Source organism: Camelina sativa, chromosome 17 (genome assembly GCF_000633955.1).
Source record: "Camelina sativa cultivar DH55 chromosome 17, Cs, whole genome shotgun sequence".
NCBI lineage: Eukaryota > Viridiplantae > Streptophyta > Magnoliopsida > Brassicales > Brassicaceae > Camelina > Camelina sativa.
Genome location: NC_025701.1, coordinates 40,891 through 54,090, shown reverse-complemented (window position 1 = coordinate 54,090; position 13,200 = coordinate 40,891). Strand labels below are relative to the sequence as shown.

Below are 13,200 nucleotides of genomic sequence, written 5' to 3'. Positions count from 1 at the left end.
AACAAGAATGGGTCTTCAAATATTAAAAATTGAAATCAGTCTTTTTCAGTAACACCGGCGACCGAATAAAAAATCGTCATCCACACTGATTCTGATCTTATTTCTAATTCACATTACCACGTAGTACACACTATCTATATCATTCAATGATTATACATTAACATATTGGTCTCATTTTCTAAGAAGATTATTTTGTTACTTCTTTTGTTGTGTGTTTTACTTGTCTTCCCTTTTTGTTGTTGTTGTTATTTGATATTTAATTAAGGTGTAAACGATATATGAAAATATTAATTATACATAAAAAAAAAACTATAGGAAAACTATCACAGTATCACTTAACGTGAAAGAAGCATTGTTTAATGAATGAAACACATGCATGAGATGAGAGCATGTATAATAAACGAACCTTCAGACCGATTTTAAAAAGTCAACTATAACAAAGTTGAAGTCAACGCATTGACCATTTACACATCTATATAACAAACACCACAAACTCGTCTTAATTCTTACACCAAAAAACACCAAGATCCCTCTAAAAATGGCTCAACACTCTTTTCTTCTCGTATGCTTCTACCTCTCAATCTCCTCGATACTAATCTTCGGGCAAACTGAAGCCAGCTCAATCGAGAGTTTGGTTCTAAGATCTCTCTACGACTCAATATTCATCCACAAGGACAATACCGCTTGTCCCGCAAATGGTTTCTACACTTACGAGTCCTTTGTACAGGCGACGAGGCGTTTCCCGAGATTCGGGAGCGTAGGAAGCCCCGAGATGCGGCGGCTGGAAGTGGCTGCGTTTTTGGCTCAGATTTCACATGAGACTACCGGAGGATGGGCAACGGCACCAGATGGACCGTACGCTTGGGGATTGTGCTTTAAAGAAGAAGTGAGTCCACAAAGTACTTATTGCGACTCTTCTAATACGCAATGGCCGTGTTTCCCTAACAAGACTTATCAAGGAAGAGGTCCAATTCAACTATCTTGGTAGGTTCATATAAGTATTTCATTATTGCAATTTTGAGCATAATGGTATTCGAAGCAACGGCTACATCAAAGATAAAATAAATTATATCATGCAAGATTCGGTCAACCATCATAATTGTTTCTAATTATTATTATATTTTTTTTTTTATTGTTTGGGATAATAGGAATTATAATTACGGACCGGCCGGTAGAGCCTTAGGATTCGACGGTCTAAGGAATCCAGAAACGGTGTCAACTAATTCAGTGATAGCTTTCCAAACAGCACTTTGGTTTTGGATGACGTCGCAGAGTCCCAAACCGTCGTGCCATGATGTCATGATCGGGAGATACCGACCTACGGAGGCAGATTTGGCCGCTAACCGTATCGGCGGTTTTGGTTTAACCACAAACATTATAAACGGCGGTTTAGAGTGCGGGATTCCTGGAGACGGACGGATTAATGACCGGATCGGGTATTTTCAAAGATATGCTGGGCTATTTAAAGTAGCGACTGGGCCTAATTTGGACTGTGAAAATCAAAGGCCTTTTGCTTAAATAATTAATTTGGTTGACCCAAAAATATTACTTTAGTATACAAAAAAGTCAACAACTGTGTAAGCTCACACATGGAGCAATGAAGGTGTTTAGTTTTATTTTCTCTATAATGTATATTTCTGTGGGTTGTCTTTTGATTTAATGTGATTTGATGGTTTTGATTTCAACTACTACCTAAAAATAAATTAATTGAGACAAAGTTATTCCCATGGTATTCTTGATGATTGTGTTATTTTATCTCACACCTTTTATCTCATTTTCAACAAACAACCACTATGTTGGTTATACTTTTACATACTATATTTGAAGGTTTGAGCTCTTTTTTTTGCTTGTTTCTGGTTTCAGAAATATTAAGCATAGGAATGATTAATATATGAAACTCCATCAAATTAAATAGATGGTATATCAAAGATAATTCAATACTATTTCTAAAAAATTGAAATCTAATGGTTTATGACTTATGCTTGATAAGAAAAAGTTAAAACCGAGGAGAAGAATCATACGCCAGGTGGAACAGCTAGCTTTTGGGGCGAGATATAAATGCGACACAAAAGTCAGACAAAAACCACTTGCCACCCAAAGATTTAAGAGTCCCACTGGATTCTCTCCTCCGTTGGATTTTAAAACACATAACATCGATCCACAATACCACACAGGCCCACTTCTTTTGTTTCTCTCTATATATATAAACAAGTATTAGAATCATCACATGACAAGACAAACAGAGAGACACACAACGAAACAAGTGCTTCTTTAGAGTTGATCATCATCATCAATGGCGTCAATTGTTCTTCTGCTCACAGAAATCCTACACCTTACAAACCCTGAATTCCCTGCTTCTTCCTCCATGCTTCTCACGTCATCATCTTCTACCTCTACGTATTACACACATGAGCAGAAATCTCCAAGAGCCACAAGACTCGACAGTGTCAAGATCTCACCTCTTCACGAAGATCCTCAAGATTCAAGAGTTATGATCGATTTGTTCTAGACTTCCTTAACTCATCTCTCTCTCTCTCTCTCTCTCTCTCTCTCTCTCTCATGCTTTTTGTATTTTTCTCCTCCCCCCTTTTGGCCACAAATTGTAGTAATACTTATGAGAAAGATCAATGAAAACTTTACAAGCTTAAACTGTTGTCAAAGTCAAAAGAGCAATCTAAGTATCTCTATTTGGTTTTTATTCTATTTTTGTTACTTGTAAGCTTACCTCGACAGGAAATTGTTGAATTGGGTTGCAACTTGCAAGCGCTTCCACACACCATCCCAATGCTACACCAGCAACATAATTGCCACCCAAGAACATCGCATCATGACCCAATGATGAAAGAAACGCTTTCTCTGCGTACGTCTACCAAATCAATGTTAGTCTATCAGAAACAGAGGAATGGCTTGAGGCCACACTCTTACTCCAAGTACAACTGGATCAGTAGAATTTGGCAGTATCAGCATCTTCTCCCCTGCTTCCACTAACTCACATTCTGACTGCAAAGAGACCAATAGATGTCAACTTTACTCTTTGTTCCTCTAAAAATTGTGAATTCGTTCGTAGTCTCAAGAAACTTGCTTATTAGTAATTACCTCTGATAAGATCCCCGTGTTGGTAGCTCCGCCAACGTAGTTCAATAGCAAGAATCTTCCAGGTGGTGCCCGATTTAACTGTCTATTGTTCCTGGATAAGTGTATAGAACAGATGAACAATGACGTTACCTTTTTAACATAAGGAATATATATAGTCATAATCAGGAACTTAACCATCTTAAGTATTACCTCGAAGCCTTCCTTGCCTTCTTTTAAATCACCATCTATTAAGCATTCGTTTTCGGATTTGCCTCTTTCGGGAATGAGACAGATACTGCTTCAACTGGCGGATAGCGCTACAAAACTACCCCCTACACTCATCAATCAACACTTGTGGCTCTGTACAAAAAAGTAATTTCACAAGTCAATTTTGTATCCTCTGCTGTCCAGCTTAGTAATACTTTAGAGCTTCCAAGACACCTTAACTTTGCTTCCCAAATCAAGAAAAAAAAACAAGATAATGCAAAAGTGTTTATTACAAAAGTCTTTGCATTGTTCTCCTTGAAAAGGGTGAGAGAGAACAAGAAAACAGAGTCATTCCTGAAATACTATACCTTGTAGAGAAGAGATTGCCTCTGCCAACATTGTGAGTCCTTTTCCTGAAAACACACACAACTGTTTCCCCATTTTTTTTTTTGGCTTTGACGGAACCAGCCTCAATTCCAGAGGCAAAATTAGGATCTCCTAAGACTTAGCTTTATCCTTACAAAGTTACAAGTTTTCAAACCACACATTCCACAAGGCTTTTAAATTCGCTTAACCAAAAGACACAGCATCCGATTCTGGCCATACCTCCTCTCCTATTGAACTGCAAAACACACTATACTATCAGATACTCTCAATTGTTCCGCAGATAAATAACTTCATCAATACTACTATGCTTTCAGAATCAAATCTAGAACATCGAATTGCATTACAAGTGAACAGATATGTGAGTCGAAACAAATTGAAGGAATTTAGACGGTACCTACCACCACGACTGCGTTGCCGCCGGCCGGAGAGAACGGAGAAGTGAGATATTTTCCATAGCGATCGCTACGGTAAGAAACCTTCCAAGCAAGGCAGAGTTTTTCAGATGAAATAAAAATAACGTCCCGAGTCCTGCTGAGTCCAAAGATCCATTATTGTACTTATATGGGCCAACTTAAAAGCCCATTAAATATGTTGGGTTAAAAATATAATGTTCTCTATTTTGTTAATGTTATTAGCAAGTTAAAGTTCATAATTGTATACAATTGCAGTGTAACTTCAACATAAACTGTCAAAAAAAACTCATAACAGTTGTACCATAAAATTAAAGAGCATTTCTTTTTTCCTTTTGTTTTTGCAAATGATCCCTTCCAGCTTATTATATAGCAAAATTAATCACCCACCTCTTCCTATAATAATCTAAAATGTTAATGTGATAATTTTCAACATTTTATTTTTTACATAAATATCTGACCTCTAAAAAAACAAAATTGGATGATGAGTTGGGCAGCGGATCAATATGGATGTTGGAATTAGTGTACTATGAAAAAAAAATGAATCATGGATCAACCATTACATTCACAAACAGTACTTGGTATAGTTCAGTTCCAACCATAATGATGGGAACAAACAATAGCATAGAATCAATAATGCTAACGTGTTTTTTTTTTTCTTTCATTTATTAATCGAAACAGTGTTTAAGTAAGTAAGTCGATTGGAACGTATATTCCGAAAGGTCGTTGTCGTTTATGGGAGATGGAAACATGGAGTGGCTGTGGTTTTGCTTCGTCGCTCGCTAAGACACCAACAAAAAATGGAAAGTACCGAGTGTCAGACATAGCAGCATGTCCATCACGAGGGATCACGTGAACGACACGCATTTTCTTCTCTCTTTTTAGGATTTTTTCAGGCCCATCTTTTTTTTTTTATTCAACGCCTAGGTACATTAAAGAAGGTTAGATGTATAACATTCTTTAAACATAATCATGATATTTTTTGTACTCAAATATTTTTCACAAATTACCCGAAATAAAATTTGAATCTTATGCTTTTATTATTATTACTATAAGTAACCAGGTAAGCGTATTCAAAATATGTTGTAATTGAATTGAATGTCAAAAAAGAAAATATATCTGTAGTAATNTGTTTTTTTTTTTTTTTTTTTTTTAGCGTATGAAACTGTTCATAATTGGAGTTTTTCATTAAGGAAATAATAACGTGGACCATCGCACCTGCTAGGTGTATGTATGGTTGATGCCGACTTGACTCTAAAATTCCAATAAATGTGTCGTGGGGTTACAGAAAAACAAAAAGCTTATTCGTTTATAGTATTGGCTTTGGGTCTACAACCCACGTGGGATTTATCGATAAAACCCTAAATGATTTTTTTCCAGGAACCCATTAATAGTAGTCATGAATCGTATTCTCTAAGCAGCTGGAATCATCGTTCGTTGTTGTTGAAAAGCAAAAAAAAAAAAAATTGTGATCAGCGTATTTAACTAATTTTTGAATTTTATGTGTTCGCTTAAGCAAACTATACATTAAATACCTATATGTAATAGACATCTTATTCTATAATAAAAAAAAATATATTAGAGACGACTGGACATCGACTGATCTGTATATATGGATATATATATTTTTTAATCTAATGTTAAATTATATTTAAAAGAAAAATAAATTACAAAACTTAGATATAAATTGTTTCAAAACATTTCAAATCAAAAGAGTTTCATATTAATAGAATCTTGCTTTAAATATATTTTTATAATACAAATATCAAGTATAAAACGACGACTATCCAAGGATAAAGGATAAGATTACAGGAAAATTAATTAACGGATAGAAATGGTCCTACCCCGTTATGCACTACAGTTCTTTGGTGGAGATATATAATTCAAAATGTCACTCAAATCTCAATAAATATATATATATATATATATGGCTTTCCGAAGAGTAGTTAATCAAGATCATGTATGTATGCAATTATGCATGCAATGTATACGTTATTTATTGTCGATGTATACTTGCATGCCTAGATATTTTGGAATTTTTTTTTTTTTGCGTAATGTCAAAATAAATCTTATGAATAGTTTCCGATAATTAAGAAGAGAAAACCATTAATAGGCCAAGTAATGTAATTTAAAAAGAGTAATAGTATTTCATTTGAAAATTGTGGTTATGAAATTTATTCTATTGCTGTCGGTCGGGTATACGTAAAATAATGAAAATATTTATTTTTCTTCTCCAAAGCAAAAGCACCACTCGAATTATGAAGCGTGGCAAAATATAAGTGGGTCACTAATGTAGCTGACAACTATACCATCTGCCTCATCCGGTCGTTCCTCCTATATTATAAACGAATGGGATTCCATTTTCTCGGACAAATCTGAATAAAAACAAATTTCTCCAATTCTTTCATATCTCCGGTTCTTCTTTTAACGAACATGTAAGTATAGTTAAACAGGAAGTTTCTGAGTGTACGTAGGTTTCTTGTCCTATCGATAATTTATAAATCTCGTAAACCCTAGCTAATAATTTACTACTTTGTTTCTTTTTCTTTTTTTCAGGTTGAATCACGACGTCGGATCACTTGCTGTGAAAGATCAGGGTATGGCAAAAAGAGCAAGAAGCGATGAAGATCGTCTTATAGACGGTCTAAAATGGAGCTACGGTTACTTTGATCATGATCATATTCAACTTGTTCCAGAGATTCGTAAAGAAGAAGAAAAGCCGAAGGAGGATTTGTTGGTTGTTGTCCCTGATGAACATTCTGAAACTGATGATCATCATCATATTGAAGATTTTTCAGATGGTTCATATGATCGATGTTATTTGAGAAACAAACATGAGAACCCAAAAAAACGCCGTATCCAGATCTCAAGTGATGTAAGTCGATATATATATATATATATATATATAGGTTTCCCTGTTATTATTATACATAATTTTTGACCGGTTTCTTAATTTTTTTTCCTCTAAAAATTTGTGTAGGAAGAATCAGAGGACTTTACGAGAGAGGTTCCCTCAGTTACACGAAAAGGTTCCAAGAGAAGAAGAAGAGACGAGATGTGTGATAAGATGCGTACGCTACAGCAACTTGTACCTAATTGTTACAAGGTTGGTGTACATATATGTTAATATGTCTTATGCCTAACACACACACACATATATGTATTATGTGGGTGTATATATATAGTTCAATATATCAAGGAATTTTGCTGTAAGTTTCGATTTCTGATATCCCGTGTGGTGTTTTTTTCGGTTTTCAGGCGGACAAGGTTTCGGTTCTCGATAAGGCCATAGAGTATATGAAAAACCTTCAGCTTCAACTCCAGGTATATATCGTAATTAATATTATTCAGTATATTTTCTTCACCCTTTATTCATTATTCTATGTATGCTTGTTCATATATATATTTGAATTGTTAAGGCTTGAGATTTTTGGGGAATTCATAAATTCTAATTTTTTTTGGTTGATCGTTCTTGTTATTTGATCTGACTCGCCAACTTATAATATTTGTTACAGTATTGTAATAATATTAGTTATATAAAGGAAGTTTTAATTTAGTAGAGTTTAGAGAAGTTCTCTCATCTTTTTAGCCACTGCGTTACTGTTCCACTAGGCAAACATTTTTTTTGCCGTCAAGACATAATATGATATCAATTTGAATATTAAAAGATGTATATTTGCTATATATATTTATATTCAGAAACTGAGCTCTAATCAAAGTTAATGTTTTAATTGCAGGTGATGTCAATAATGGGAATGAATCCTTATTTCCCTCTTTCGACATTTAACTTTGGAATGCAAAACCACCTGTTCACTGCGATGGCTCTGGCTCAGGGCCAAAATCAGGCGAATCAAACCACGTCGACACCGTTAATTCAAGCTTTAAATTGGCCGTTACCACCGTTTACTAATCTTTTATTCCCACACTCATCAAACCAATCTCCCTTTCTTACAACAGCATCAGCAGCTTCTTCTTCTTCTCAATGTCTTTGTGGTTTGGTTCCTTGTTTCCCAAGTCCCCTGGACTTTTCATCCCGTACGACGGGACTATGATATGTAAGTAGCTCGACAAAAGTTATGTGAAATGAATGTTGATTAAGATAAAATGAAATTCCAAAATATCAGATAATAGTTCCCTCGGCCTCGTAGCGTTTTTATTTGATTAAAAGGGAGTTGAAACGAAAACCCATTGAACGTAGGAACAAGAGCCTTTTCCTGAAGGATTCTAAGTAGTGTTTCAAATGGTATTTGGTTACATCCCAATGATATTTATCTTCAGCATCTCAAGTTCAGGCCCACTGGATAATGTTCTATGCGGAAAGTGACAATAATTTACCTCTGCACACTACATGTTACTTAGAAGCTATAGCTAGGGTGTGGCTCTCGCTCTGTCAACTTAGGGTGTACGAGAAAAGAAGAAACGGGAAACGTGACTTCGAGGATAAAATTAAACACTTGCTTAGCTTACACATCGATGATTTTATTTGCGTTTATTGTATATTAATTATTTTAAATTGACCCGTTAGCTTGAAATATTTAGAAAAGTCCACTGTTAGTTAGTATACGTGAATACGAAACTATGCATTTTTCCAAAATAAATTATTGGAAAAACTGAAACTTTTATAATCGGGAATTATACATTTTTTTGGTAGACACAATTCACATGAAAAAAAATCTACACACATACATATTCGTTATTTTACCAAATATATGTTTTAACAAGACTTGGCTTTAGTGAAAAACAATGTCAGAAAGTCATCGTTTTACCTACTAATTAGCTATGACGTACATTTCTTAGTTTGGTCAAGACAAATGAAATGTTTGGATTTTTTGTCAAGCAAATGTCTTGTCAATCAAAACTGGTCTATGATTCTATAAGTATCAAAAACTTCGAGCCTCTCTTTTCTCATAATCAAATAAAACTCATATTTTCCTTAATATTTAATTTGGAGTCATGATGATTTCAAGAATTTCTATTATCATCGTGTTATCTTGTATTATCACTTCAACACGTGCATATGATCCTGATGCTCTTCAAGATCTCTGCGTTGCCGATAAATCTCACGGTAGAAATTACCTCTGTTAATTTAATTTATCCTAACGTCTATTTATAATTAGGGTCATCTCAAACTCTATGAAACTCTTGTCTAATTTTTTTTTTCTTTTCTTAAGAAACAGCGGTAAGTTGAAATTAGAGATTTTGTGGACTTACATATTACACTAATAATATCAAGTTGACTGTTTCAAGATAATATAATACATAACATGAACCACTCGATATGATGTGCCCATCGCAGGAACCAAACTGAATGGATTTCCATGCAAGGAAACGTCAAACATCACGGCGTCAGACTTCTTCTTCGCCGGAATCTCAAAACCAGCCGTCATTAACTCCACCTCCGGTTCCGCTGTGACGGGAGCAAACGTGGAGAAGATCCCCGGCCTCAACACTCTCTCCGTCTCCTTAGCGCGTATAGACTATGCGCCGGGTGGTTTAAACCCACCTCACACTAACCCACGAGCCACAGAAGTCGTCTACGTCCTCGAAGGAGAGCTCGAAGTTGGGTTTATTACAACAGCTAATAAGCTTTTCTCTAAAACCATAAAGATTGGTGAAGTTTTCGTTTTTCCAAGAGGGCTCGTGCATTTTCAGAAGAATAATGGGAAATCTCCAGCGTCGGTTTTGTCAGCGTTTAATAGTCAGTTGCCGGGGACGGTTTCCGTTGCGGCGGCGCTTTTTGCGACGGAGCCTGCGTTGCCGGAAGATGTGTTGACTAAGACTTTTCAGGTGGGAACTAAGATGGTTGATAAGATTAAGGAAAGGCTAGCCACTAAAAAATAATCTAAAACGACGATATTGTAATTAACGGTTTCATGATGAGAAACCTAGATTTGTTTTCACTGATGTTATTATGGTAACTAAGACAAAATAATACTGCAGTAACTATCTTATCATTGTGAGTTACATTGTTTTACAAAATAAAATTTACTTAAAATAAATAAAATCCAAATCTTTTTCTTTAGTGCACTTGTATTTAAGGGCTGCTTGCTTGTAAACCAAGTGTTCGTCCTTGAGCTTGGACTAGGTTGATGAAACACTTCTAAATTGAACAAAAACTAATGTGGGCCTGAAATAATCGTATAATGGGCTCACTACTAGGGCCTGAAATAATTTTATAATGGGCTAACTGATAGGGCCCATATTAAAACGATACGTTTGGCTGGAGATTTTAGCCGACGGAGAGTCAGATCAATCTAAAAGCCTAGAGTGAGTTCGTCTTCGTCGTCGCCGTCGTCTTTAAGCACCGTTAGCTCTTTCAGGAATCCGATAGATTCTGATTGCGATGCCGCCGAAGAGAAACTTCAGGAAGCGTAGCTTCGAGGAAGAAGAAGATAATGATGTAAACAAAGCTGCGAATTTAGATGAAGAAGAGAAGCGAAGGTCAGTCCTAAATTGAAAAAAATCACCACTTTTAGGGTTTTAATTTTTTTTTTCCGTTTCTTCAATTAGTGTGATGGGTTGTTAAAAAGTTTCGATCTTTGGTTGATCTACAGATTGGCATTGGAGGAGGTGAAGTTTTTGCAGAAGCAGAGAGAGAGAAAATTAGGGATCCCAGCTTTATCTTCAACGGCGGCGCAATATAGCAGCATCGGAAAAGTGAAACCAGTGGAGAAACCTGAAGCTGAAGGAGAGAAAGAGGAGCTTGTGTTGCAAGATACTTTTGCTCAAGAGACTGCTGTTTTGATTGAAGATCCCAACATGTAAGCAAATCTCTCCATTCAAAAATTTTAACCTAATTTTGATTGAGCTAGAGTGAGCTGTCTTTGTAAGTGTTTTAAGGATTGTTTTTGATTCTTTAGGGTAAAGTACATTGAACAAGAATTGGCTAAGAAGAGGGGGAAAAATATTGATGATGCGGAGGAGGGTGAGAACGAGTTGAAGCGAGTGGAAGATGAGTTATATAAGATTCCTGATCATCTTAAAGTAAGTTGCTTTGCCTAATGTAACACATTGGTTGGTTTTAGTGTTTATGTGTTACAGGGGATTACGAATGTTGTTACTAAACACCTTCTTTCTCAGGTTAAGAAGCGTAGTTCGGAAGAGAGCTCAACACAGTGGACTACCGGAATAGCAGAAGTACAACTCCCAATCGAGTATGAATAGTTAAAATACACTTTCTTTGATTTGATGATAAACGTTTTGAGTGTTTTAAAGACTAATGGTTTGTGTTTTTGGGTGGATGGTATAGATATAAGCTGAAGAACATTGAAGAAACAGAAGCTGCCAAGAAGCTTTTGCAAGAGAAGAGGCTTATGGGTCGGCCAAAATCAGAGTTTAGCATTCCATCTAGTTACAGTGCGGATTATTTCCAACGTGGGAAAGATTATGCTGAGAAGCTTAGAAGAGGTATTGCCTTGTCAATCCCTTTCTCTTTTCCATTTGTTAGTCTATGTGTGTGTGGATTTTAATCTAGATCGGTATAAAATCTTAATAAGCAGAACATCCTGAGCTATACAAAGATAGAGGAGCTCAAGCAGATGGTGAAGGAGCTAAACCATCTACTACTATTAGTAATAATAATGCTGATTCAGGGAAAAGCAGACAAGCAGCAACTGATCAAATCATGTTGGAACGATTTCGCAAGAGAGAGCGTAACCGTGTAATGCGGAGATAAAGTAAAAATATATTTCCAGACTTCATCCTTGACCGGGTAACACTTTTGGATGCTAGATGTATGTTGTATTGGAATTCTGTAACATTTCATTCAAGGAAACAAGATTTCATTTACATTGTCCATAGAAAAGTTTGCTTTCAAAAGTTTAAGTTGCTCTTAAAGCTTTGACCAAACTGCCAATTAGAAGGAACTACATTGAGTGCTGTCTTGATTTTGCCATTACTGGTTTGGATTTTGAATGAGAGACTTTGGCCATTAAGGTAAGTAAGGCTTTGCCAATTAGATCCCCAGTTTCTTGACATTGTTTCCCATTTGCTGCTTTTAGAGCCTTTTATCCATACTTGGGAAATTTCACCTGCACCTCCTACATTTGAGATGAGGACAAGCTCAAAGTAATCTCTACCGTTCATTGTGAATCTCATACCTCCGCTTCTTCTACATCCGACCCTACAAGATAACCATCCCCAACGAACCCTTATATTAGAGAAAGTAGGATGTGGATGTGGTTATAGTAACCTTGATCGGTTTTGTTAGGTTTATGCCGAATAAATTCAATAAAATCTGAATTTTGTTGCTACCTTCTATAGAGAACAGGGACTATTCCGGCTCTGTACTTAGCAATGGTCTCAAATGCAGGCTGAGCCATGTCGAAATGAGGCCTGGGAGGGTTACACCAACCTCCATTGTCATTTGGTAAAGCATAATTTGGAGGACAGAAGTTTGTGGCTGTGATTGTTATCCATTTGCCTTTAAGACACCATTGTGGCACTTTAGTTGCATCGCAGACCATTTGGTAACAACCGCCACAAGATTTGCCGTCGTTGAACAATGCAGTGCTTAACGCTGCCGTGTTTGTTCCGTAACCATCGGTGTAGAGGTTGCCGTAACCACATGCTCCACCTGAAATTCAGACAAGGAAAAAAAGGATACTATAGGTTATGTACTATACGACCGGGTTGTATTTTAATATAACAGAAATAACCGATTTCGAACCAAAAACTATTGAAGGGTTTCTTTGGTCCTTTGAGGGGTTTCTATGGGGGAAGAAGAAAGAAACCCTAAAGCCCAAGAAACGACTTACCCATTGTACCAGAAGCATCACTTCCGCCGTAGAAGGTTGCATGAGCTTGCATCCAACCTGCAGAAACTGAGCTGATCATACTCGTGCAGAACATCGCAAGGAGAAAGATTATGATAAAAGAGAAAATCCTCGTCATGTTTTGTTCAGCTCGTGTTTGCTTTAATTACTTGATGAATATTAGATAGGCGACGAGGTGAGTATTTATAGTGGAAAAGGCACAAAAAGCTTGTTTCTAATTTAATAAGTTGAGTATTTTGTTGTCTATAACAACTTATGACTGGAATAACTTGAAAAAAACGAAATGATACAGCGTTGATAAAACGATATTTGCTAACCATTGTTAATACGGGATAGTCTATAACTGA

General features: G+C 36.1%; 5 protein-coding genes and 1 long non-coding RNA gene across 8 annotated transcripts; 4 read left to right on the top strand and 2 right to left on the bottom strand.

The window, feature by feature from the left end:
• LOC104754206 (chitinase 10-like) lies at positions 499-1,685 on the top strand. The gene is made up of 2 exons (XM_010476347.2): positions 499-984; positions 1,149-1,685. Exons 1-2 carry the CDS (start codon positions 539-541, stop codon positions 1,516-1,518), a joined length of 816 nt encoding a protein of 271 aa, XP_010474649.1. The 5' UTR covers positions 499-538; the 3' UTR covers positions 1,519-1,685.
• Positions 2,391-4,176, bottom strand: LOC104754205. 3 transcript variants are annotated; one of them, XR_762085.2, is made up of 5 exons: positions 4,064-4,176; positions 3,651-3,904; positions 3,286-3,435; positions 3,097-3,187; positions 2,391-3,000 (listed from the first exon to the last, which is right to left on the bottom strand). It is a non-coding gene; the product is annotated as an uncharacterized LOC104754205 (long non-coding RNA). The 3 variants fall into 3 exon arrangements; XR_002036152.1 differs by having other exon boundaries at positions 3,651-3,916; positions 4,068-4,176; XR_762086.2 differs by having other exon boundaries at positions 4,068-4,176.
• LOC104738715 (transcription factor HFR1) lies at positions 6,412-8,219 on the top strand. The gene is made up of 5 exons (XM_010476346.1): positions 6,412-6,514; positions 6,636-6,954; positions 7,060-7,185; positions 7,338-7,403; positions 7,817-8,219. Coding segments are annotated over exons 1-5 (828 nt in total). The 5' UTR covers positions 6,412-6,512; the 3' UTR covers positions 8,132-8,219.
• On the top strand, positions 8,978-10,101 carry LOC104754203 (germin-like protein subfamily 2 member 2). The gene is made up of 2 exons (XM_010476345.2): positions 8,978-9,144; positions 9,376-10,101. The coding sequence occupies exons 1-2, from the start codon at positions 9,033-9,035 to the stop codon at positions 9,918-9,920; spliced, it is 657 nt and encodes a 218-aa protein (XP_010474647.1). The 5' UTR covers positions 8,978-9,032; the 3' UTR covers positions 9,921-10,101.
• LOC104754202 (uncharacterized protein C9orf78 homolog) lies at positions 10,315-11,867 on the top strand. Its single transcript, XM_010476344.1, has 6 exons — positions 10,315-10,520; positions 10,634-10,840; positions 10,940-11,063; positions 11,160-11,233; positions 11,329-11,486; positions 11,579-11,867. Exons 1-6 carry the CDS (start codon positions 10,423-10,425, stop codon positions 11,752-11,754), a joined length of 837 nt encoding a protein of 278 aa, XP_010474646.1. The 5' UTR covers positions 10,315-10,422; the 3' UTR covers positions 11,755-11,867.
• LOC104754201 (putative expansin-A17) lies at positions 11,875-12,987 on the bottom strand. The gene is made up of 3 exons (XM_010476343.1): positions 12,836-12,987; positions 12,333-12,654; positions 11,875-12,201 (listed from the first exon to the last, which is right to left on the bottom strand). Exons 1-3 carry the CDS (start codon positions 12,969-12,971, stop codon positions 11,892-11,894), a joined length of 768 nt encoding a protein of 255 aa, XP_010474645.1. The 5' UTR covers positions 12,972-12,987; the 3' UTR covers positions 11,875-11,891.

Coding starts and splice junctions, on each gene's coding strand:
- LOC104754206 (XM_010476347.2), top strand. CDS start 539: ATGGCTCAACACTCTTTTCTTCTCGTATGCTTCTACCTCTCAATCTCC. Junction 985..1,148: donor GGTCCAATTCAACTATCTTG/GTAGGTTCATAT, acceptor TTGGGATAATAG/GAATTATAATTACGGACCGG.
- LOC104738715 (XM_010476346.1), top strand. Junction 6,955..7,059: donor GTATCCAGATCTCAAGTGAT/GTAAGTCGATAT, acceptor AAATTTGTGTAG/GAAGAATCAGAGGACTTTAC. Junction 7,404..7,816: donor ACCTTCAGCTTCAACTCCAG/GTATATATCGTA, acceptor TTTTAATTGCAG/GTGATGTCAATAATGGGAAT.
- LOC104754203 (XM_010476345.2), top strand. CDS start 9,033: ATGATGATTTCAAGAATTTCTATTATCATCGTGTTATCTTGTATTATC. Junction 9,145..9,375: donor CGTTGCCGATAAATCTCACG/GTAGAAATTACC, acceptor TGCCCATCGCAG/GAACCAAACTGAATGGATTT.
- LOC104754202 (XM_010476344.1), top strand. CDS start 10,423: ATGCCGCCGAAGAGAAACTTCAGGAAGCGTAGCTTCGAGGAAGAAGAA. Junction 10,841..10,939: donor TTGATTGAAGATCCCAACAT/GTAAGCAAATCT, acceptor TTGATTCTTTAG/GGTAAAGTACATTGAACAAG. Junction 11,487..11,578: donor TGCTGAGAAGCTTAGAAGAG/GTATTGCCTTGT, acceptor CTTAATAAGCAG/AACATCCTGAGCTATACAAA.
- LOC104754201 (XM_010476343.1), bottom strand. CDS start 12,971: ATGACGAGGATTTTCTCTTTTATCATAATCTTTCTCCTTGCGATGTTC. Junction 12,655..12,835: donor TGATGCTTCTGGTACAATGG/GTAAGTCGTTTC, acceptor TCTGAATTTCAG/GTGGAGCATGTGGTTACGGC. Junction 12,202..12,332: donor GTCCCTGTTCTCTATAGAAG/GTAGCAACAAAA, acceptor GTTATCTTGTAG/GGTCGGATGTAGAAGAAGCG.